Here is a 25,983-nt window from a genome sequence, read left to right on the forward strand (position 1 = left end):
TGGTCTGTGGTAATCTTTGATAAATAAAACTAGTTAAAAAAAAAACTAGTTTAAATTTGTTAGTTTAATTAAAATATCTTCAGAGCTTTCTACCTAGGTTTACTAAAAGTCAAATAAGCCCATATTATCTCTGTTACAGAATTTGTCAGAAGGAAAAATAACCTAAGATGATGGCTTGCTGCTTTAATGTCTCATTTTATGAGTATTCTAAACATGGTTATTAAAAACAAGTGAAATAAATAATTGTAACAGAGATACAAATTTTAAGTGAACTTTTCAAAAATAATTATGTTTTACTGTATGTCCTAAATCTCTTTGGTAATTTAGAGTTTTGCTATATTAAGTTAAATGATGGAAATTCATTGAGGTCATTTCCAAATAAGATAAAAGACAGAAAGATCAATTATTGGTTTTCACTTCTTCTTATAGAGAAATTGAAGATATCTGCACCTGTCAGTAACATGTCTTGTGCCATATTAAAAAATTGTACTATGAGAAAGTGTACACTTCTAGAAATTATGCAATATACTCCTAAAACTGCTAATCTATGGAATATTAGTCTGACAGTTCACAATTTCTTACTTAGTTTTCATTAGATATTAAGATTTCCAAGACTTAAGAATTATAATTAATGTATGTAATTAAAACTCTGCAAGAAGGTAAGATGTGTTTGAGAAAAGATATAAAGTATAGAGATATGATTTATTAAGGGAAAAAGACTAATTTTGTCCTAAAGTAACAATTATTTCTCTTATTTTCTGCTTTTTCATTTTGAAACTAAATGGATGTACAAAGTTGAGGAGGAAAATGGGGATGGAAGAAGAAAAGAGAATATTGCCTTGTGTAGTTAAGTTGGGTAAAATTGAATAAATTTATAAATCTTTTCAAGAATAAGCTTTAATAACAGTATATTCATATTTGTATAAAATTTTCTTTCATCTGTTAAAACAACAAGATTTCCTTAGCCTCCTGGTGTGCCCTCTGTAAGACTGTGAAAGGATCTCATCACCCTTTGAAGTAATCCAACTAGAACAAAGATTCCATATTTTATCAAAATCATTTCTTGTGCTTCATGTTATATTTACAAGTATTTGATTACTTAAGAAAACTGAGTCTTATCTATTAAAAGAGCTATTTTTTTTAACAACTATATAACTTTCTGTGTCTGCCTGCAAAGTATTTTGTTGTCACTTTGGTTATGTGGATAACTAAATATTATATCACAATGACCTATGATCCTATTTGAATTCCTCATATCATACTCTAAATGAAATATTTTTGCCCTTGAAATAATTGGCATTTTCAAGAGTGTCCCTGAAACAGCTCTAAAGATTTATTCTCTCATATATATATATAAAGGATGTAAAACATTGTTTATTTGATGTTAAATTACATGGTAAGCATTGTCAGGCAGGAAGTAATACTAAATCTTTAAGTTATATTTCTCTAGATATATGTTATTAATGTGTACTACAGAAATTGTGTACAATTCCTAAAAACATTATATGTAACATTTTCAGTCATAATTCCAGTTATTACCTAAAAATGTCACAAAAAATAATCAAATTTCCTTATCAACTGCATTCTAATGAATTCGCATCAAATCTTTAACTATGACTTTTTTCTCTTTTGTGATTAACAAACACCTTGTGTTTTACTCTAGTGCTTTGGGAAAAGTGTACCTGCAAAAGTGCTTCACCTTTAAGAGGACTCCTGGAAAGAAATATAACAAGTACTGGTTTCTGATACTTTCCAATCATACCATGGAACAGACACAAGACTTCGAAAATAAACTATGGTACCAATGGGAAAAGGTGGGAGGGAAGGGATAAACTGGGAGTTTGGATTACCATGTATATATTACTATCGATAAAATAATCAACAAAGACCTACTGTATAGCCCAGGGAATAATACTCAATATTCTGTAATAACCTATATGGGGAAAGCATCTGAAAAAGAATAGATACATGTATAATTAAACAAGTTTGCAGTATACCTGAAACTAACACAATACTGTAAATCTACTATACTGCAGTATAAAACTGGACATGGAACAACAGACTGGTTCCCAATAGGGAAAGAAGTACATCAAGGCTGTATATTGTCATCCTGCTTATTTAACTTACATGCAGAGTACATCATGAGAAATGCTGGGCTGGAGGAAGCCCAACCTGGAATCAAGATTGCCAGGAGAAATATCAATAACCTCAGATATGCAGATGACACCACCCTTATGGCAGAAACTGAAGAACTAAAGAGCCTCTTAATAAAAATGAAAGAGGAGAGTGAAAAGTTGGCTTAAAACTCAACATTTAGAAAACTAAGATCATGGCATCTGGTCCCATCACTTCATGGCAAATAAATGAAGAAACAGTGGGGGGCGGGGAAAAAGGATTTAGATAGGGCCTTGTACCAGAAAGACAGCTTTAACCAGAGGTAACTTTCAGATAAATTTTATTTTATCTGAGAGGCAAAGCAAACATCTGATTATCAAACATCTGCTCTTTGCCTCTTTCAGTGAATCTCTTCCTCCCCTTTGAAGCTATAGTCCCTATGCTTTAGCTTAGGATGGTGTTATGAATTTCAATTTCCTGGCTGCCTTTGAATCCTGTATCTTTGTGGAGATCCCACATGTACAAAATTAAATGTCTTTCTCCTGGCAATATGTTTTATGTCAATTTATTTATTAGACCAGCCAAAGAATCTAGAGGGGAAGAAGGAAAAATTTTTCTGCCCATTTTCCATCTTTAATTTTTGTAAGTTTTTAAAAGTATGTGTTCATTTCAATAGCTTTTATGTTTTCTGAATATGATTATTCTAAATTTCTCAACTCCATAGTATTAATATATATTTAAACATAGTGAAATATTTGGTAACTATTCCAAGAAAATATAACAAGAAACATTTCAGAGAGTCACTAGTTATAACTTTACCCAGATACCTGTATATTTACTGTTGTATAAACCTACCTCTAAAAAACTGTTATTTAGAAAGATCTCAACATAGTTCAACTCATTTAGAACTGTACCTAAGTATGCATTGAATGCTATAAAAGGAACCTTGAAATTTTGTATTTTATGGATATTAAAGACTTGTTTTTAAAACAATCATATTTGATGTGAAATGCAGCTTCTATTCATTTTTACCACAAAAGACAAAAAATAACAATATAACAAATGTTGAACACCTTTGAAAAAACATTCTGTTCCCATTTTTACGTTAATGATGTATAAACTCAGAACATGTTAGGGTAATAAAATACAGGATAAAAATATATGGATTATGATATATGCCTGCATGTTTAGGAAGAGAATCTGTGTTCTATAGGTTCTATAGGGTAGTATATATAGATGTGGTAAAATAATACCTTTATTCTCTCTAATAATACCATTTCCAGAATATCTCTGGCCTCCTTTTAAAAATGGGATTGCTTTAAGGATGCCAACATATTGTACATGTAGTATCTCACCTCTGCCCACAAACCCTGGAAATAAAAATGGTTATCAACAATATTACAGTGGTACAGCCCTCCATTGCTAATGAGCAAAGACACAGACTTACGAGAAGCTGCATGGAGCAGAAATGGTTGTGACTGACCTTTCCCACTATAGGACACAAACTCATGTTATTTTTAAAATGGAGCTCTTCTGTCAAATAGCCGATATATAACCAATTACCAACTGATATCTGTCTAGCTGAATTCTCTATAAAACAAGTCATAAAATGAGACTTAACTCATAATACTTTATAGGAAACCAGCCAAGGAAGACAGAAAGCATATCAGCTTAGAGAAACAAGACACAGCAGATCACTCAGACCATTCAACTAGTCTATTCCTTTCAACTCAGTTACATACAGAGAGGGCTAAGAACTGCATTATTTGTGCAGTGAGTTAGATGTAAGAGAGAATGAGTAAGTGGAAGGGCAAGGCATTGACAAGAATTAAAGAGTGATAGACCTGGTATAGTCATAAAGACAAAGCTATAATTACAGCATTTTGAATGTTTTTGCCCTGTTATTTCAATAGAGCAGTATTTTTTTTTCTTTTTTAAAAATTTTATTTTATTTTTAAACTTTACAATATTGTATTAGTTTTGCCAAATATCGAAATGAATCCGCCACAGGTATACCTGTGTTCCCCATCCTGAACCCTCCTCCCTCCTCCCTCCCCATACCCTCCCTCTGGGTCGTCCCAGTGCACCAGCCCCAAGCATCCAGTATCCTGCATCGAACCTGGACTGGCGACTCGTTTCATACATGATATTATACATGTTTCAATGCCATTCTCCCAAATCTCCCCACCCTCTCCCTCTCCCACAGAGTCCGTAAGACTGATCTATACATCAGTGTCTCTTTTGCTGTCTCGTACACAGGGTTATTGTTACCATCTTTCTAAATTCCATATATATGCGTTAGTATACTGTATTGGTGTTTTTCTTTCTGGCTTACTTCACTCTGTATAATAGGTTCCAGTATTTTAGATTTTGTTGAACTTTTCAAGAAGAAAACTATTTCAAGTTTTTATAACATACTGCCATGTTATGCTTTAGATCTCCTAGTCTATAATCTTTCCATTAGCATTTACTACTAATTTGTATAAGATATGGTCTAAGATAAAAGAAAGCACACACACACACACACACACGCACAACTCTAGATCACTGATTATCTCTGGGGTTATCTCCTGAGACCATCTTAAATCTCCTAATTAAAAAGTGTAGCTGCAGCACATCATTTCATCACAAATTGCACATGTTACCAACAAGCAAAATTAGCAACAGGCTGAGTGAAGATGGGGCTTCTGGTCATCTGTTAGGCTTTCTTATTAGCAAAATGACCTACACCCCTCATTAGCTGTGTTAGATACCTATTGAAGATTGTCTCAGCAAATTTACAAATTACTGCATCACTTGGGGTTAGTCAAACTGATGACCACCATTAAATCATGTAGTAAGCACAATATATTATATACACCTACAAAGAAAATTCACACCTACAAAGAAATGTTTTCAGATTAAAAATGTAATTCTAACTCTCCACAGAAAAACTACTAGAACTGATAAATGAATTTGGCAAGGTAGCCACATACAAGATTAACATACAGAAATTGGTTACATTTCTTTACCCTAACAATGAAATAGCAGAAAGGAAATGTAAAAAAAAAAACCTTTAAAACTGCACCCCCCTCAAAAAAAAATACTTAGAATAAACCTGACCAAGGAACTGAAGGAACAAAGGAAATCAAAGATTATTCAAAGAAATGGGAAGATATCCCATGCTCTTCAATAGGAAGAATTAATATTGTTAAAATAGTAATATTACCCAAAGCAATCTATAGATTTAGTGCAAACCCTATCAAATTATCCATGGCATTTTTCACAGACCTAGAATAATCCTAAAACTCATATGGAACCATAAAAGACCCAGAATCTAAGAAATCCTGAGGAAAATAGGAAAAGCAGGAGGTATAACTCTCTCAGACTTCAGACAATACTACAGAGATACAATAATCAAAGCAGCATGCTATTGGCACAGAAACAGACATATGGATCAATGGAACAGAATAGAGAGCCCAGAAATAAACCTACACTCCCACAGTCAATTAAAATTAGATAAAAGAGGCAAGAATATAAAATGGGAAAAAGACATTCTCTTCAAGTGGTGCTGGCTAAGTTAGACAGCTGTATGTAAATCAGTGAAGTTAGTACCCACTGTCACACATGCACAGAAATAAACTCAAAGTGACTTAGACTTGAATATGAGACAAGACACGATAAAACTCCTAGAAGAGATCACAGGCAAAACATTCTCTAACATAAACTGAACCAATATTTTCTTGGGTCAATCTCCCAAGAAAACAGAAATAATAACAAAAACAAATGGGACCTGATCAGACTTAAAGTTTTTGCGTAGCAGAGGAAATCATAAAAAAATGAAAAGGCAACCTGCAGAATGGGAGAAAATATTTGCAAATGATGTGACAAACAGGGCTTAATTTCCAAAACACACAAACAGCTCATAAAACTCAACAACAACAAAAACCCAATAAAAAAAAATGGGCAGAAGTCCTAAATAGACATTTCTCCAAAGAACTAGTACAGCTTACCAACAGGAACATGAAAAGATGCTCAACACAGCTAATTATTAGAGAAATGCAAATCAAAACTACAACAAGGTGCCTCACACCGGTCAGAATGGCCATCATTAAAAAGTCTCCAAATAACAAATCCTACAGAGGATGCAGAGAAAAGGGAACCCTCTTAGCATTATTGGTGAGAATGGAAGTTGGTGTAGCCACTATGGAAAACAGTAAGGAGGTTCCTCAGAAAATTAAAAACAGAATATATGATCCAGCAATCCCACTCCAGGGCATATATCCAGACACAAATATAATTCAAAAAGATATATGTGCCCCTATGTTCATAGAGAACTATTCACAACAGCTAACACACGGAAACAGCCTAAATGTCCATCAACAGATGAATGGATAAAGATGTGGTTCATGTACATAATGGAATACTACTGAGCTATAAAAAGAATGAAATAATGCCATTTGCAGCAACATGGATGCAACTAGAGATTATCATATCAACTGAATTAAGGCAGAAGGAGAAATACAAATGCCACATGATATCACTTATATATGGAATCTGAAACATGGCCCAAATGAAGCTATTGATGAAACAGAAACAGACTCACAGACATAGAGAAAGGACTTGTGGGTGCCAAGGGAAGGTGGGAAGGGATGGACCGTGATTTTGGGGTTGGTGGATGCAAACTGTTATGTATAGAATAGATAAACAACAAGGTCCTATTGTATAGCACAGAAAACTATATTCAGTATTGTAGGATAAACCATAATGGAAAATAAAATTTTAAAAAGTATATATGTATGTAACTGAATCACTTTGCTGTACAGAAGAAATTAACACAACATAGTAAATCAGTAATACTTCAATTGAAAAATAAAATGAAAAATGCAAATCTATTATAAATAATAGTTTTAGAGAAACCAATCTGATTTTGAAATAAGTACTTAAAAATTGGTCATGCTCTATTTTGGATTATACATTATCATATTACTCATTTTCTTGCCTTTTGCTTTTCTAATTCTTTCTTTAGTCTTGGCACTCCTTTCACAAAGAAAGAGAAAGGGAACAGATGAAATGAAAACTAGTTTGTTTTTAAAAGGTTTGGGAGAGAGGAGAGAGTAAAGCTAACATATTAAATCTATTTTAGTGCTATTCTTTGGGTGTTCTTTATCAGTAATCCTGAATCCAGCTTTAAATATATTCAGCCATAAACTATAAAATAATTAGTCTGTTAATTGGTCTATAAATCAAGAATCAGTGTGAAACCATTTTTGAGAAGAAATTTTCTTTCTATAGCAAAGAGGTAGTATTCTATCTTAAATCTTCATCCTTGGTAAGCATAACAAGTAGCTTAGTAAAACTGCCATATTTATGAAAGTGGCATGTAATTAGCTGACTCACCTAATACAACTTCACAGCAGAGCAACAATTGCCAGCTTTTCTCATGTTATGTGGATATAGATCTAGCTGCAAATACTAATACACAATAGGGAGTCTGGGAATAATGTAGTTTCAGTTTTCAGGTCCAAAGATTAATCCTCTTCTTCCATTAATAAAATATTTTATGTCTAAATATATATTTATATTTGCTTATTACTTAAATCTGCATGGATAGAGTTCTTGAAGAGCTTCCACTTGGGAAGTGCTTGCATAAGACATCAACATGAAAGTGGGTCAGCCTTAGGAAGATCAACTCCTCTACTTAGCTAAGAAGGAACCAGTCCTTTCACCTTTGCAAATGCATTGATATTTGGCGGCAAGTCTTAAAACTAGTGGGAAGATCCCCTGGAGAAGGAAACAGCAACCCACTCCAGTCTTCTTGCCTAGAAAATTACATGGAAAGAGAAGCCTGGTGGGCTACAGTCCATAGGGTCGCAAAGAGTTGGACACGACTGAGCAGCATATATTCATGCACTTAAAACTAGAAACTAGAAGAGGAATCAGTGGAGAGGGTAGATTTTGGCCTTAAGAAGCCTCACTACAAACAAAGCTAGTGGAAGTGATGGAATTCCAGCTGAGCTATTTCAAATCCTAAAAGATGATGCTGTGAAAGTGCTGCACTAAGTATGCCAGCAAATTTGGAAAACTCAGCAGTGGCCACAGGACTGGAAAAGGTCAGTTTTCATTCCAATCCCAAAGAAAGGCAATGCCAAATGTTTAAACAGCCGCATGACTGCACTCATCTCACGTGCTAGCAAAGTCATGCTCAAAATTCTTCAAGATAGGCTTCAATAGTACTTCATCTGAGAACTTCCAGATGATCAAGCTGGGTTTAGAAAAGGCAAAGGAACCAGAGGTCAAATGGCCAACATCCATTGGATCATAGAAAAAAGCAAGAGAATTCCAGAAAAACATCTACTGCTTTACTGACTATGCCAATGCCTTTGGCTGTGTGGATCACAGCAAACTGTGGAAAATTCTTCAAGTGATGGGAATATCATACCACCTTACCTGGCTCTTGAGAAACCTCTCCATGCAGGTCAAGAAGCAACAGTTAGAACTGGACATGGAACAACAGAGTGGTTCCAAATTGGGAAAGGAGTATGTCAAGGCTGTATATTGTCACCCTGCTTATTTAACTTACATGCAAAGTACATCATGTGAAATGCTGGACCTGGATGAAGTACAAGCTAGAATCAAGATTGCTGGGAGAAATATCAATAACCTCAGATATGCAGATGACAGCACCCTTATGGTAGAAAGCAAAGAGGAACTAAAGAGGCTCTTAATGAAAGTGAAAGAGGATATTGAAAAAGCTGGCTGAAAACTCAACGTTCAAAAAATTAAGATCATTGCATCCTGCCCCATCACTTCATGGCAAATAGATGAGGAAACAATGGAGACAAAGATAGACTTTACTTTCTTGGGCTCCAAAATCACTGCAGATGACGAGTGCAGCCAAGAAATTAATATATGCTTGTTCCTTGGAAGAAAACCTATGACCAAACTAGACAGCATATTAAAAATCAGAAACATTACTTTACCGACAAACAGCCATATAGTCAAAGCTATGGTCTTTCCAGTAGTCATGTATGGATGTGAGAGTTGGACCAAAAAGAAAGCTGAGCACCGAAGAATTGATGCTTTTGAACTATGGTGTTGGAGAAGACTCTTGAGAGTCCCTTGGTCTGCAATGAGATCAAACCAGTCCATCCTAAATGAAATTAGTCCTGAATATTCATTGGAAAGTGAAAGTTACTCAGTCATGTCCGACTGTTTGCAACCCCATAGATTTAGTCCATGGAATTCTCCAGGCCAGAATACTGGAGTGGGTAGCCTTTCCCTTCTCCAGAGGATCTTCCCAACCCAGGAATCGAACAGGGGTCTCCTGCCTTGCAGGTGGATTCTTCACCAACTGAGCTATGAGGGACTGATGCTAAAGCTGAAGCTCCAGCTCTTTGGCCACCTGATGCAAAGAACTAACTCTTTGGAAATGACCCTGATGTTTGAAAAGATTGAAAGCAGGAGTAGAGGGGGATGACAGAGAATGAGATAGTTGGATGGCATCACCAACTCAATGCACATGAGTTTGAGCAAGCTTCGGGAGTTGGTGATGGACAGGGAAGCCTGGCACACTGCAGTCCATGGGGTCGCAAAGAGTCAGACATGACTGAGTGACTGAACTGAACTGAACTGAGATACAGAGTGTGCTTTCGTATGTTAGGGATCCTAGGGAATGCTGAAAGGCCCCTCAGAAAGAAGGAATTTCTATCAAAAACCAAGGCTCAAGTGTTTGCTTTCAAAAACAAGTGGAAAACTCATCTTAATACCTGAAGGGGAGAAAATACTTCAGGCAAAACAAACTGCTCAGACACATAAGGGTGCATAGGACCTCTAAGGCTCTGAGGCAGAAAGAAAAGCCAAGATCTTCAAGATCAGGGCATGTGAAACCCAGGAAGAGAATCTTAAAGAATGAGTAAACATCTGTCTTCTTCATCTAAGAGAGAAGACACTAGGAAAAGATGTAAAATAAATGGCTGAGCAGGAATGCAATACAGCCATGTGCAGGTGACAGCCTGAGGTTTCACGATTCTCCATGATGCTGGGAAGAGATCCTTGTCAGATGTGAAGGGTTTTCAAGATCTGGAAGGAAAATTCTTCAAGAGAACCTCAGCTTTCAAGTTGGAATATTTTTGTCTAGCATATAAGACAGGGGATGTGGAGGGATCCCACAAAACACAGTGGTCAACTGCAGTAGGTACTGAAGTTACTCTACTGTGTAAATTCTACCCTTGTTAAGATTTGTCATATCGGGTGTGGTTGTTTCTTTTGGATACTGAGAAAAACCTTCCTCTATCCATGTCTCAACAAATATGAGATAAAACAGAAGATTATCAAGACTTAGAAGACTTGGAAGATTATCAAGAAAGATAATGGGTTGTGTACATCCTCAGTTCAGTTGCTCAGTCGTGTCTGACTCTTTGCAACCCCATGAATCCCAGCATGCCAGGCCACCCTGTCCATCACCAACTCCGGCAAAACAAACTCCAGGAGTTTACCCAAACTAATGTCCATCGAGTTGGTGATGCCATCCAGCCATCTCATCCTCTGTCGTCCCCTTCTCGTCCTGCATCAGAGTCTTTTCTAATGAGTCAGCTCTTCGCATCAGGTGGCCAAAGTACTGCAGTTTCAGCTTCTGCATCAGTCCTTCCAATGAACACCCAGGACTGATCTCCTTTAGGATGGACTGGGTAGATCTCCTTGCAGTCCAAGGGACTCTCAAGAGTCTTCTCTAACACCACAGTTCAAAAGCATCAATTCTTCAGTGCTCAGCTTTCTTCACAGTCCAAGTCTCACATCCATACATGACCACAGGAAAAACCATAGCCTTGACTAGACGGACCTTTGTTGGCAAAGTAATGTCTCTGCTTTTAAATATGTTAGCTAGGTTGGTCATAACTTTCCTTCCAAGGAGTAAGCGTCTTTTAATTTCATGGCTGCAGTCACCATCTGCTGTGATTTTGGAGCCCAGAAAAATAAAGTCTGACACTGTTTCCACTGTTTCCCCATCTATTTCCCATGAAGTGATGGGACCGGATGCCATGATCTTAGTTTTCTGAATGTTGAGCTTTAAGCCAACTTTTTCACTCTTCTCTTTCACTTTCATCAGGAGGCTTTTTAGTTCCTCTTCACTTTCTGCCACAAAGGTGGTGTCATCTGCATATCTGACGTTATTGATATTTCTCCTGGCAATCTTGATTCTAGCTTGTGCTTCTTCCAGCCCAGCGTTTCTCATGATGTACTCTGCATATAAGTTAAATAAGCAGGATGACAATGTACAGCCTTGACGTACTCCTTTTCCAATTTGGAACCAGTCTGTTGTTCCATGTCCAGTTCTCAGTTGCTTCCTGACCTGCATATAGGTTTCTCAAGAGGCAGGTCCGGTGGTCTGGTATTCCCATCTCTTTCAGAATTGTCCACAGTTTATTGTGATCCACACAGTCAAAGGCTTTAGCATAGTCAATAAAGCAGAAATAGATGTTTTGAAGGTCATTCAAATGAAGTATCCTTAAATGCTTAATTATCCATTGTACTCTTACATGAAATAACAGCTAAGGTGTATTTAGTGTTTACTCTATATTAGTTGTGTTTCAAGTGTTTCACATGCATTATTTCATTTTAAAAACCAACTCCAGGTGGTTACTACAATTATTTATTTTTTCAGTGAATGAACAGAGACTCGTAATGTAGCTCCAAGCCCCAAGCTCAGCTACAAAGCAATTTCTTGACAAAAGCATCTTACTAAAACATTAAGTTAGGCAGAATGTTAAAAGATAAGTTAAACAGAAGATAAAATTCAGTTTAAAAAAATTAATACTCTCAAGATGCAGTGTAAAATATGCTATGAACAAATATCTGAGCTATCTCTATTACTTAAACATTTGTCACTATTAGGAAAAAATGTTTAGAGGCTCAAAGAACTGTTGATATATATCTGAGTGGTATATTTACACAGACAAAAATCAGAACAGCATTTTAATCACAGGGTTGTTAAATCTGCAAACACTAAGTTGATTAACTTTCTGTTACAGGGTAAAATAGCTTATTATGAATTCAATACATAACATTTTTCAAGTTTAGTCCTTTTCATTACACTGGTTCTTATAGACTATATCATCAGAAAAAAATTGTTCATTTTTTCCCCTAAATATGTGACACAGAAATTACAGTTTTCAAAATGGTTTGAAACATCACCTGAGTTTCTTTCTTCACTCCTTTGACCAACAGTAAAGCTTTTGCCTGGGTCACAGAGCTTCTCCTCCTCAGTTCTGCACTGGAAATGGTCATCTCTACCAATAGCAGCAACATAATTTATCATTCTCATAATAAAAAGTAATGATCCAATAAGTCCCTGGGCAGATGTTACACTTAGTCATGGTGTTTATTGATTGATTGATTCTGTATTATTCCAAAGAGAATTGAGAAAATTAAGATTTATTCATCACAGCCAATGAATAACCTTTATTTTGTCTAATATTATCTTTTTTATACCTTTAATTAAGCACTAAATGCTTATTTGTGTTCTTTTAATTACTTTTAAAGCATCTTTTATTTCTGGATAACATTACTGAACTCTCAGTAACTCAATAGAGTTCTATATTTTTTTCAAACATTCTTGCTCAATTTGGTTCATTTATATCTCCCTTTTGTTTTGGGTTTTTGTTTTTGTTTTTTTTTTTTTTAGTAGAAACTCACGATTAGTATATATCAGAGGGAGAAAAAAACAAAGAACATGCAGAATATTCTGTATTTAAGGTACTACAACTGTTTCGATGGCCTTAAGGAGTAGGTGGGGTGGGTAGAAGCATGTGTGTGAGTGTTGCAAAGACTATCTACTGAGGATGATTCCTAATTCTAATTAATTGCTGAGAAACAGAAACTGTATATACTATTTGTAATGTGGAAGCACAAGAAAGAAAATATGCATTAAAGAGCACCGGATGTGGTGGCAGACTGACCTAGTGGCAAATTCTATCTGTGAGATTTTGAGCAATGCAGATGTCTCAACTAGAAGATGGTAACATAACAACTTTCTCTCAGAGGACAAGATGGTGGAGGAGTAGGTGGATGTGGAGTACATCTCTCTCCACGGATACATCAGGAATACATCTCAGACACAGAAGTACAGGCAGAACATCAGCTGAGAGTGGACAGGAGAAAAGAATATATAGAGCCATGCAAAACTCGAGATGAAGCCCTGAGCCTTTGTAGTGGGAGCACTGACTCCAAGACCCTAGACTACCAGAGAACTAACCCTAGTGGGTATCGAATAGTGAGAACTCACACAAAGGAAACCACTGGATTACAAGACCCAGTATCACCCAACCACCAGGAGCACCCTGTGCAGGATGCCTCGTCTAAACAATAAACAAAACAAAAATAGAAACCCAATCATCAGCAGACAGGATTACCACCTCACTAGGCCTTGCCAATAAGAGAAAAAACAAACAAACAAAAACTCAGCACAAATCTCACCCTATAAAAAGCTTACACGAACCACTGGACCAAACTTAAGAGGACGGAAACCAAAAGGAAGAAAGAATTCCTTGAAGCCTGGGAAAAGGAGACCTCAAACACAGTTAGTTAAAAAAAAAAAAAAGAAAGAAAAGAAAAGGCAGAGAAATACTACACAAATGAAGGAACAAACTAGAAACACAGAAGTCCAAATAAATGAAGAGGAAATAGGCAAACTACTTGAAAAAGAATTCAGAATAATGATAGTAAAGATGATAAAAAACCTTGAAAACAAAGTGGAGAAAATGCAAGAATCAATTAACAAAGACCTAGAAGAATTAAAGAATAAACATGCAGAGAAAAACAGCACAATTACTGAAATTAAAAATATTCTAGAAGGAATCAATAGCAGAATATCTGAAGCAGAAGAATGAATCAGTGAGGTGGAAATAACTTCTGAAGAGCAGAATAAAGTAAAAAGAATGAAAAGAACTGAGGATAGTCTTAGAGACTTCTGGGACAATATCAAACACATTGACATTTGAATTATAGGGGTCCCAGAAAAAAAAGAGAAAAAGAAAGGGTATGAGAAAATTTTTGAAGAGATTATAGTTGAAAATTTCCCCAACATGTAAAAAGAAATAATCAAGTCCAAGAGGCACAAAGAGTCCCATACAGAATAAACCCAAGGAGAAACACACCAAGACACATACTAATCAAACTAACAAAGACTAAACACAAATCAAGAATATTAAAAACAGCAAGGGAGAAGCAACAAGTAACATATTGGGAAACCTCATACGCTTAACAGCTGATCTTTCAGCAGAAACTCTGCAGGCCAGAAGGGAATGGCAGGATATATTTAAAGTACTGAAAGAGAAAAATCTGCAACCAAGATTACTGTATCTGGCAAGGATCTCATTCAAAATTGATGGAGAAATAAAAAGCTTTTCAGACAAGCGAAAGTTAAGAGAAACCAGAACCACCAAATCAGCCTTACAACAAATGTTAAACAGCCTTCTTATATTTTGAAGAAATACAAAAGAAGAAAAAAGATCTACAAAATCAACCCCAAACATAAGAAAATGGCAATAGGAACATATATATCAATAATTACTTTAAATGTAAATGGATTAAATGCTATAGCCAAAAGACACAGACTGGCTGAATGGGTGTGAAAACAAAACCCATATATATATATATATATATATATATATATATATATATATACTGTTTTCAAGAAACCCAATTCAGACCTAAAGACACATATAGACAAAGTGAGAGGATGGAAAAATATATTCCATGCAAATGGAAAGCAAAAGAAAGCTGGAGTAGCAATCCTCATATCAGACAAAATAGACCTTAAAGAAGATTACAAGAGGTAGGAAGGACACTACATAATGATCAAGGGATCAATCCAAGAGGAAGACATAACAATTGTAAATACCTATTCATCCAACATAGGAGCACCTCAATACAAAAGACAAACACTAACAGACTTAAAAGAAGAAATTGACAGTAACACAATAATAATAGGAGACTTTAACACCCCACTCACACCAATGGACAGATCATCAAAACAGAAAATAAGGAAACACAAGTCTTAAATGATATGTTGGATGAGATGGATCTCATTGATTGAAAGATAAAAAGCACATGATAATCTCAATAGATGCAGAAAAAGCCTTTGACAAAATTCAGCACCCATTTATGATTAAAACTCTTCAAAAAATGGGCATAGAAAGAACCTACCTCAACATAGTAAAGGCCATATATGATAAGCCTACAGTAAACATTATTTTCAATGGTGAATAACTGAAAGCATTCCCCCTAAGATCAGGAACAAGACAAGGGTGTCCACTTTCCCTACTATTATCCAACATAGTTCTGGAAGTCCTAGCTACAGCAATCAGAGAAGAAAAGGAATAAAAGGAATCCAGATCAGAAAAGAAGTAAAGCTCTCACTATCTGCAGATGACATAATACTATACACAGAAAACCCTAAAGATAGTATCAGAAAATTACTAGAGCTAATCAGTGAATTTCACAAAGTTTCAGGATACAAAATCAGTACACAGAAATCACTTGCATTTCTATATACTAACAATGAAAAATCAGAAAGGGAAATAAAGGAATCAATCCCATTCACCATGGCAACAAAAAGAATTAAATATCTAGGAATAAACTTACCTAAGGAGATGAAAGAACTGTACACAGAAAATTATAAGACACTGATGAAAGAAATCAAAGATAAAACAAACAGATGGAGAGATATTCCATGTTCCTGGGTAGGAAGAATCAATATTGTGAAAATGACTATACTACCAAATGCAATCTACAGATTCAATGCAATCCCTATCAAATTACCAGTGGCATTTTCCACAGAACTAGAACAAAAAATTTCACAATTCATATGGAAACACAAAAGACCCTAAATAACCAAAACAGTCTTGAGAAAGATGAATGGAGCTGGAGGAATCAACCTTCCTGACTTCAGATTATACTACAAAGCTACTGTCATCAAGACAGTATGGTACTGGCACAAAAACAGAAATATAGAGCAATGCAACAAGACAGAAAGCCCAGAAATAAACCCATGCACCTATGGGTATCTTATTTTTGACAAAGGAGGCAAGAATATACAATGGGGCAAAGACAGCCTCTTTAATAAATATATCCTCTTTTACATGGAGAGCTTCATGTAAAAGAATGTAATTAGAACACTTCCTAACACCATACACAAAGATAAACTCAAAATGGATTAAAGATCTAAATGTAAGACCAGAAACTATAAAACTCTTAGAGGAAAACATAGGCAGAACACCCAATGACATAAATCAAAGCAAGATCCTCTATGACCCAGCTCCTAGAGTAACAGAAATAAAAATAAAAGTAAACAAGTAGAACCTGATTAAACTTAAAAGCTTTTGCACAGCAAAGGAAACTATAAGCAAGGTGAAAAGACAACCCTCAGAATGGGAGAAAATAATAACAAATGAAACAACTGACAAAGGATTAATTTCCAAAATATACAAGCAGCTCAAACAACTCGATGCTAGAAAAACAAACAACCCAATCAAAAAGTGGGAAAAAGACCTAAAGAGACATTTCTCCAAAGAAGACATACAGATGGCTAACAAACACATGAAAAGATGCTAAACACTGCTCATTATTAGAGCAATGCAAATCAAAACCACAATGAAATATCACCTCACACAGGTTAGAATGGCCCTCATCAAAAAGTCTACAAACAATAAATGCTGGAGAGGGTGTGGAGAAAAGGTTACACTCTTGCACTGCTGGTGGGAATGTAAATTGATACAGCCACTATGGAAGACAGTGGAGATTCCATAAAAAACTGGGAATAAAACCACCATATGACCCAGCAATCCCACTCCTATCCACAGACCCTGAGGAAACAAAACTGAAAAAGATACATGTATCCCATTGTTCATTGCAGCACTATTTACAATAGCTAGAACATGGAAGCAACCTAGATGTCCATTGACAGATGAATGGATAAAGAATATGTGGTACATATATACAAAGGAATTATCTTATCCATAAAAAGGAATGTATCTGAGTCAGTTCTAATGATGTAGATGAACCTAGAACCTATTATACAGACTGAAGTAAGTCTGAAAGAGAAAAACAAATATCATATATTAACACATATGTATGGAATCCAAGAAGATAGTATTGATGAACCTAGGGCTGCAATGGATATGCAGTTATAGAGCACAAACTTGTGGACACAGTGGGGGAAGGAGACAATGGGAAGAATTGACAGAGTAACATGGAAACTTATATATTACCATATGTGAAATAGATGGCCAGAAGAAATTTGCTGTATGACGCAGGAAGCTCAAACTGGTGCTCTGGGACCACCTAGAGGGGTGGGATGGGGTGGGAGGTTCACAAGAGAGGGGACATGCGTATACCTATGGCTGATTCATATTGATGTATGGCAGAACAAAACACTCTAAAGCAATTATCCTCCAATTAAAAAAAATGACAGCTTTTGCCTTATCTTACTGACTAGTTGGCTTTGACTCTCCAATGAACTGCAGTGTTTTATTTGCTCAAACTGGTGCACAGGCTCTCCTCTTTGTTTTCCTTTTGGCTGCCTATGATACAGCTGAAAGCTTTTGTACTAAATGATAGATAGACCTGTTACATCATGGGTACATCTTAGAACTTAGATGAGAAGCAAAACTACAGAGCTATCAGTGTAGATGCTACAAATACAATGTTCTAATTGTTTTTAACTGAAGACTTTTAAGCAGAAGCAGTGTTATATTTAGACAATATCAAGGATGAGAAATTCACAGAACTTGTACTTGAAGATAAATATACTTTTCTTGATATTTATAACGTTGTTAAAGAAGCACCTCTTATCCTTGCAATAATTAGCTTTTCATAATTGAAGCAGAACACATTATATTTTAAAAGCCCTGACTTTTCCTTTGCAGACTCTTGGGTCAACCTCACAAAAGGGGCAGTACTGTACTTGTGAAACTCTAAAGTGCTAGATCAGTCAATTATAACCTCATCATAAGAACACAACACAGGAGGAAATATACAGCACTGAGATCTTAGAAATGGAAAATACCAATTGTGTAACATGACTACAGATCTTCCTTGACTTAAAATGTATTTACATCCCAATACCCTATGTAAGTTGAAAACCTAAGTTTAAAATGCATTTAATACAAGTAACCTACCTAACATCATAACTTAGCCTCAGTTCAGTTCAGTTCAGTCGCTCAGTCATGTCCGATTCTTTGCGATTATATGAATTGCAGCATGACAGGCCTCCCTGTCCATCACCAACTCCCGGAGTTCACTCAAACTAACATCCATCAAGTCAGTGATGCCATCCAGCCATCTCATCCTCTGTCGACCCCTTCTCCTCCTGCCCCCAATCCCTCCCAGCATCAGAGTCTGTTACAGTGAGTCAACTCTTCACATGAGGTGGCCAAAGTACTGGAGTTTCAGCTTTAGCATCATTCCTTCCAAAGAAATCCCAGGGCTGATCTCCTTTAGAATGGACTGGTTGGATCTCCTTGCAGTCCAAGGGACTCTCAAGAGTCTTCTCTAACACCACAGTTCAAAAGCATCAATTCTTCGGCGCTCAGCTTTCTTCACAGTCCAACTCTCACATCCATACATGACCACTGGAAAAACCATAGCCTTGACTAGACGGACCTTTGTTGGCAAAGTAATGTCTCTGCTTTTCAATATGCTATCTAGGTTGGTCATAACTTTCCTTCTAAGGAGTAAGCGTCTTTTAATTTCATGGCTGCAATCACTATCTGCAGTGATTTTGGAGCCCAAAACAATAAAGTCTGACACTGTTTCCACTGTTTCCCCATCTATTTCCCATGAAGTGATGGGACCCGATGTCATGATCTTCATTTTCTGAATGTTGAGTTTAAGCCAACTTTTTCACTCTTCTCTTTCACTTTCAACAAGAGGCTTTTTAGTTCCTCTTCACTTTCTGCCATAAGGGTGGTGTCACCTGCATATCTGAGGTTAATGATATTTCGCCTGGCAATCTTGATTCCAGCCTGTGCTTCTTCCAGACCAGCGTTTCTCATGATGTACTCTGCATGTAAGTTAAATCAGCAGGGTGACAATATACAGCCTTGATGTACTCCTTTTCCAATTTGGAACCAGTCTGTTGTTCCATGTCCAGTTCTAACTGTTGCTTCCTGACCTGCATATAGGTTTCTCAAGAGGCAGGTCAGGTGGTCTGGTATTCCCATCTCTTTCAGAATTGTCCACAGTTTATTGTGATCCACACAGTCAAAGGCTTTGGCATAGTCAAGAAAGCAGAAATAGATGTTTTTCTGGAACTCTCCTGCTTTTTTGATGATCCACCAGACGTTGGCAATTTGATCTCTGGTTCCTCTGCCTTTTCTAAAATCAGCTTGAACATCTGGAAGTTCACGGTTCATGTATTGCTGAAGCCTGGCTTGGAGATTTTTGAGCATTACTTTACTAGTGTGTGAGATGAGTGCAACTGTGCGGTAGTTTGAGCATTCTTTGGCATTGCCTTTCTTTGGGATTGGAATGAAAACTGACCTTTTCCAGTCCTGTGGCCACTGCTGAGTTTTCCAAATTTGCTGTCATATTGAGTGCAGCACTTTCACAGCATCATCTTTCAGGATTTGAAATAGCTCAACTGGAATTCTATCACCTCCACTAGCTTTGTTCGTAGTGATGCTTTCTAAGGCCCACTTGACTTCACATTCCAGGATGTCTGGCTCTAGGTAAGTGATCATACCATTGTGATTATCTTGGTTGTGAAGATCTTTTCTGTACAGTTCTTCTGTGTATTCTAGCCAGCTCTTCTTAATATCTTCTGCTTCTGTTAGATCCATACCATTTCTTTCCTTTATCAAGCCCATCTTTGCATGAAATGTTCCCTTGGTATCTCTAATTTTCTTGAAGAGATCTCTAGTCTTTCCCATTCTGTTGTTTTCCTCTATTTCTTTACATTGATTGCTGAGGAAGGCTTTCTTATCTTTCCTTGCTATTCTTTGGAACTCTGCATTCAGATGCTTATATGTGCTCAGACCAATTACTTTAGCCTATAGCTAAATCAGCCTATAGCCTATGGCAAAATCATCTAACACAAAGCCTATTTTATAATAAAGTATAGAATATCTCATGTAATTTATTGATGTTCTCATGAAAGTAAGAAGCTGAATCGGTGTATGGCTATAGAGTGGTGGTGGATTGTTTGTTCACCCTCCTGACTGCATGGCTGACTGACAACTGTCACTGCCCAGTATCATGAGGGTGTATTGTACCACATATTGTTAGTCTTAGAAAACATTAAAATTCAAAGTATGGTTTTTACTGAATGAGTATCACTGTCACACCATCAGAGAGTCAAAACAATCCTAAGCTGAATCCTCACAAGTCAGGGACTGTATTTATGACAGTCCCTGTATAATCACAATGACTTGGGAACAGTGTGACTTGCTTCCAAAAATGTGCCATACATTTTTAAAATGTCTAACATTTTGGAAGGCAAGTTTAGAATTAAACTTGTTCTGTATTGAGATCTGACCTAATAATGATGATTTTTATCTTATTATTTATCAATGAGCACCTCCAAATTTGATAAAAACTATGATACAGAAAATGTTTCTCTACAGCTTAATTCAGATAGAAGTTCTATGTTTTGTGTTATACTACCAAATATCAAACATGCGATCATATTGCCAATATTAACATATTCAATTAATCAAAAGGAAATAATTAGCAGTATAAATCTAATAAACATAATTTTGCATAGTACATATATCAGGAATCATAGAATGTACAATGGTTTACCTCAAGCAACCTCAAGTCTAGATAAATAACTAAAAGATACATAAAAGGTGGTAAAATACAAGGTAGTAAATGTGATAAAAGGGCAGAAGAAAGGTAACAATGAAATGTTCAGAATGAGTTGTGATGACTTCTGGTTAAATGAAACATCATTAGAACTGGATCTGAATGTTTTTGTCAGACTAGCAACTTCAGGAAGAGGACACATCACGGAAAAAACACAGTGACAGAGAAGTGGTTTTGGCTGACTGGAGCAAGGGTATGGAGGTGGAGGAGTACTATGATGGTTACTCATGGGGTTTAAACAGAGAAGAATACTTCTGTGTGGACTTTCCTGGTGCTCCAGTGGTAAAGAATCTGCCTGCCAATGCAGGCAACATGGGTTCAATCCCTGGTCCAGGGAGATTCCACATGCTGTGGGACAACTAAGCCCAAGCAACACAACTATTGAGCCCACCACCCAGCTACCTGCACCCTAGAGCCTGTGCTCCACAAGAGAAGCCACCACAGTGAGAAGCCTGCTGACCACAATGAACAGTAGCCCCGACTTGTGGGAACCAGAGAAAGCTCACAAGCAGCAACAAAGACCCAGGACAGCAAATAAATAAATAAATGAATATCTACTAAAAACACCAAACATAGAAAAAGCCCAAAGAACTGTTCTATGTATCACCTAGAAAAGTTGTATGGTATGCATTTTGTTTGAGGAGAAATGTACTGGCAATGATGCACAGAACAGTTTGGAAGGAAGGGGACCAGAAATGGATGGATCATTTGTAGGGGAGCACTCACAGCAATAATCCAGAGGAGGGGATGATATGACTAGCAGAAGGGAGTGAAAACAGAGCAAAGGGATTGCTGTTGTGAGCTACTGTAGAAGTTGATTGGACATAATTTAGCAACTGTTATTTACTAACTGTGATAACTCATTTTATCCTACCTGCAAGCCAACAAGTTATCCTGCCATAGCTCTATGAATGCTGGCCAAAGACACAAGAGTCCTGAGTCAAAGACAAATGACTTCATTCCTCATAATAAAAGCAGTAGCCAGAGAAACATCATTTTCTTCTAAACAAACTTTTATTGTTTTGCTTACCCTCATCCTAGATTCCTATAGACTTTGATTAATTTGATAGCTCTGAATTATAAGTCTAGGGAACTATTTCTCTTTCACTCTAACCTTTTAAAGTGCTGGGAGTCTTTTTTGATGTGACTCTTCTATCCCTTTTTTTCACATCTCAAACCTAATCTGGTGTAGAGTACCATGCATCCCATCCCTGTGGAAACCAAGACAGGCAGTACAAAGATGGTTTTATCAGAAAGTCTACTGCAGCAGAAGAGCCAGTGCCCACAGTTTACTTTCCTAACAGACTCAGCAAATCTTCCCTGGAAAAGAATATCTGCCTCTCTTGAATTTTTTCCTAGGCAAAAGGAATATTTGAAAGCCACTGGATGTTCCAAATAAAACAAAAATAGAACTGTATTGGTGTTGTCATGCGCTTATGCTCAGAAAACAGCAGGTTGGAGCTTCTCTGAGACTAATGGTTATCACAGCAGAAAAATTCCTGCCCAGAACTGACAATCTAATCATTTTAAACCTTTTTATCATCATCATATAGTAATTACTATAAAGTATAAAATAACTATTTTTATAAAAAAAAAACTTTAAAAAGGTCTCTGCATAAACAGATAAAAGTGGCTCCTGCCCACCATTCCCACTGCCCTTGGGACAGGGGACATAGGCACATCAAAGGAATTGACAGAAATCCTTGAAGCAGGTGTGAAAACCAGAAGGATCAACTATTGACACATCAATGTTTCTCACAAAAGATAGATACAAGCATTTTACTTCAGGGAAAATACAGACTGATATAATACAATTGTCACTAGTTAAGAAACTTCTCGAAGCCATTTTCAATGTACAGCTGATAAGGTATTTTGACAGATTATCTAATCTGTATTTTACCTGCACACCTGTAAAATAAGACCTCCAAAACCCACATACCCACTAGTTACACAGACGTGATATAAAACAGGTTTTTACCAAGTATCTAAACGTGAAAGCTTAGTCCTTCAATTTTACGTTCTTCATGGCCAAGCACAATACATACTGAATGGATTAATTATCAGTCCAGATTGACGTGGGTTACTTTGAATGACGTTCAGAACAGAAATTATTTCCACAAATTATTTAACGATGAACCTGTATATGCATTACCCCTAAATCGCTCCATAACTAATATCCCACTTTTACTCTCAGCTATTCAACCTCAGGTGTTAAGTACACCTCTCTCCTCTGGGCCTCTTTTTAATTTCACAGCTATTTCTGGCACGTGAGACAACCGCCTTGGTGCCTGTGAACACACAACACCATGGAGTGCAAGGCATCTGGAAAAAAAAGGATCTCACAACAGGGAAATAATTCAGGGAACAAAGACATGTTGGAAATATAGCATCTATGCACTTTTCTACTTATAATCTAATTTATATCTCAGTCATTTTAAAAAGAACAGAAGGTGTTAGAAAATTCAGTGCTGCCTGGCTGTGCTTCATACTGTGGCCACTTAATACAAAGCAGTGTCCTTGGTTGGTATCACAAAGGACAATTTAGAATTGAGAGCTCAATCTCTAAGGACGGTTTATACACTCTATCTTGAGGCAAACCAAGGAGAGAGAGTTTATCATTTTCAGAAAACACTGTCATTATTCAAGTTAGAGAGAGGACTGATGAGAGATTTTTTTTAAGATTTAGAAAGATCATGAAGGCAAACTGGCTTTTAACAAGAAATAATTTTATGCATTTCCTGGCTGACTGAAATTATAAAGTCCAGAAACTCAACTGATGGCTTAAGTTTTTTTTTTTGTTTTTTTAATTACAATGGAGGAAAACTGAGTATTATTTGGACTATCAGTTGTGAAATTAAGCAAAAGGGAAGTGTGGCTAATGGGTTGTTTTAATATTCATGAATGTGATGGTTCAGCATTTTCTCCAGTGTTTCCTCCAGCAAGACCACTAATTAACGATCATCTTTACAAATGGAACATATCATTGTCTGAGACTATTTTTTTCTTTGCCAGGAGTTAATACTTCTTATTTTGAATATATTTTATTATGCTACTCCATATTTCTCTGTTTATTTCTACTTGAAAATGTCTTGATTTTTTTTTCATTCGGTCCTCTTACTCTCACTATAGGATTTTTAAAAGGCTGGTTTACTATATCGAAATCCTCCAACTGTGAAGTCAGCAACATTTTGATTTCCTAGGATCCATCTGACATTAGGCTGACTTTGTGAAGCTTAGACATCAGCATGAAAGAAAATATTATTTTTAAATAAAATGTATGAATCAAAATGAGAGGTCAAATTTTTACAGAATGTTTTGTGTCTTTAAAATCTCCCTGCTGTAATTACCTGAAGTTCTTGGCTAGATAATTATTAAGGGACTCTTGTGATTGTCCCTTTTCTCTACATAGATCACCACATTAATTAAGAGAGGATCACTGGAGACACACTGCTGTTCGGTACCTTTAAGTACTTTTAGTTCTTCATTATCAAAAGAGAAAAAAAATGTATTGAGAAACACGTTGCTTCTCAGCCAAATTTTCTTATATACAGATATACTCAAAAAGGTCTCCAGAATGGGCTTAATTTTATTTCTGTACTTTTTTATAAGAGGTCATTATGAATTTTACACCTATTTTATAACCTGTAATGCACTTTTCTGATTTCAGCTGAGCTAATAAAGAAATAGGAATCAGTTGCTTGTTGCAATCAAAATGCTAAAGTTATATATTTACACTGTATCACTCTCTAAGGTGTGAAAGCTTAGGGAGACAAGATGCAAACTGATAACTGATTAGTCACCAAGAGATTCAAATCTACGTAGAGGGGCCTTCCTCACTTAGTGCAGTGATGAGAGATCCTGGCTGCTGGCTATAGGGATGCAAAGCAGAGCATAACCATTCCTACACTTTGGAGAATGTCTTATTACATTGTGCTGCATTAAAATAAAAACACAAGCAAAAGCATGCAAATTGAGTGTTAAAAACTGCTTCACTTTCCTCACCAATTTTCTTAATTTTTTCTAAGGCCAGGTCACATGCCCACTAGAAGAGAAGGGATCTGAGAGAAGTAACCTATATCCCGGAACAGTCTAGGCACCCAGTACTTGCTTTGTAAGTATTCATCAAATGAGCAATCATACCTCTTATATGAATTCTTCCATGATATCCTCTCTCAGAGCTAATCTCTCTCCTGTGTGTACCCCTAAACATTTTCCCCACAGAGGTAGCTCAGTAGAGACTGCCTGTTTCAAAATTATTGGTATAGGCTGATGTCCTCTGTTGGGTTGTAGGTTTCCGAGAGGAGGCATAACATTATACTCAACATTACCTTCTACAGTTGCCAGGTGGCAATAAAGGTAAAGAACCCATCTGCCAATGCAGGAGATGCAGGAGACCAAGGTTTGATCCTAGGTCAGGAAGATCCCTTGGAGGAGGGCATGGCAACCCACTCCACTATTCTTGCCTGGAGAATTCCATGGACAGAGGAGCCTGGCGGGCTACAGTCCATGGGGTCACAGAGTGGACACAACTGAAGTGACTCAGCATGCACGCATGCATGCACCTTGTACAGTTACACCTTTGCCCAGTGCCCAGCAAACAATGCCAAGTAAGTTTTAAAATAAAGAATAAATTAATGTGTATAAAACACCAGCAGAGGAAACAGAAAATCTGAGTTACTGAAAAATTAACTCAATTTAATTGTTTTAAAATAGGAATCCCTCAGTGATTTGTAACAGAAATTAGGATTCAGATCCGAGTAAGAAGAGATATAACCACCCCAAAAAGATAACACAATTTGTTATATGTTAAATACATACTGTGTGACATTATGGTTTTACACATTTTTATTTACCTTTTATGTACAGCTAGATATAGAACATTAACATCACTACAAATGGGCAACATTTGAAGTCCTTATTATAAATACAGAGCCCCAGGCTTTGTCCTTTAACTACTGAATCAGAATTTTTGAGGAAGAACCAACAGAAATTTGAATTTAAAAAATAAGCTCTTCAGGTAATATG

The 25,983-nt window shown here is 36.5% G+C and overlaps 1 protein-coding gene and 1 long non-coding RNA gene across 9 annotated transcripts in view; one reads left to right on the plus strand and one right to left on the minus strand.

Annotated features, from left to right (window-relative positions):
• LOC147370957 (uncharacterized) overlaps positions 1–1,958 on the plus strand; it is a 30,661-nt gene extending 28,703 nt beyond the window's left edge. Inside the window, exon 2 of the long non-coding RNA XR_015165657.1 lies at positions 1,664–1,958. This is a non-coding gene — a long non-coding RNA (uncharacterized LOC147370957). The remainder of the gene's footprint in view (positions 1–1,663) is intronic.
• Positions 1–25,983, minus strand: part of SNCA (synuclein alpha) — a 148,867-nt gene that overhangs the window by 10,195 nt on the left and 112,689 nt on the right. For 2 of the 8 annotated variants that reach the window (XM_086406504.1, XM_086406505.1), the window contains exon 5: positions 7,115–12,383. The exons of the other annotated variants lie outside the window; for them this stretch is intronic. In XM_086406504.1, the coding sequence (XP_086262630.1) occupies positions 12,378–12,383 (6 nt within the window). In that variant the 3' untranslated portion in view covers positions 7,115–12,377. Of the gene's footprint in view, positions 1–7,114; positions 12,384–25,983 lie in introns of those variants that run through there. 8 annotated transcript variants of the gene reach the window in all.

This window comes from Bos grunniens, chromosome 6 (assembly GCF_055505025.1).
Source record: "Bos grunniens cultivar Pamir isolate PY7600 chromosome 6, Bosgru_T2T1.0, whole genome shotgun sequence".
Taxonomy (NCBI): Eukaryota; Metazoa; Chordata; class Mammalia; order Artiodactyla; family Bovidae; genus Bos; species Bos grunniens.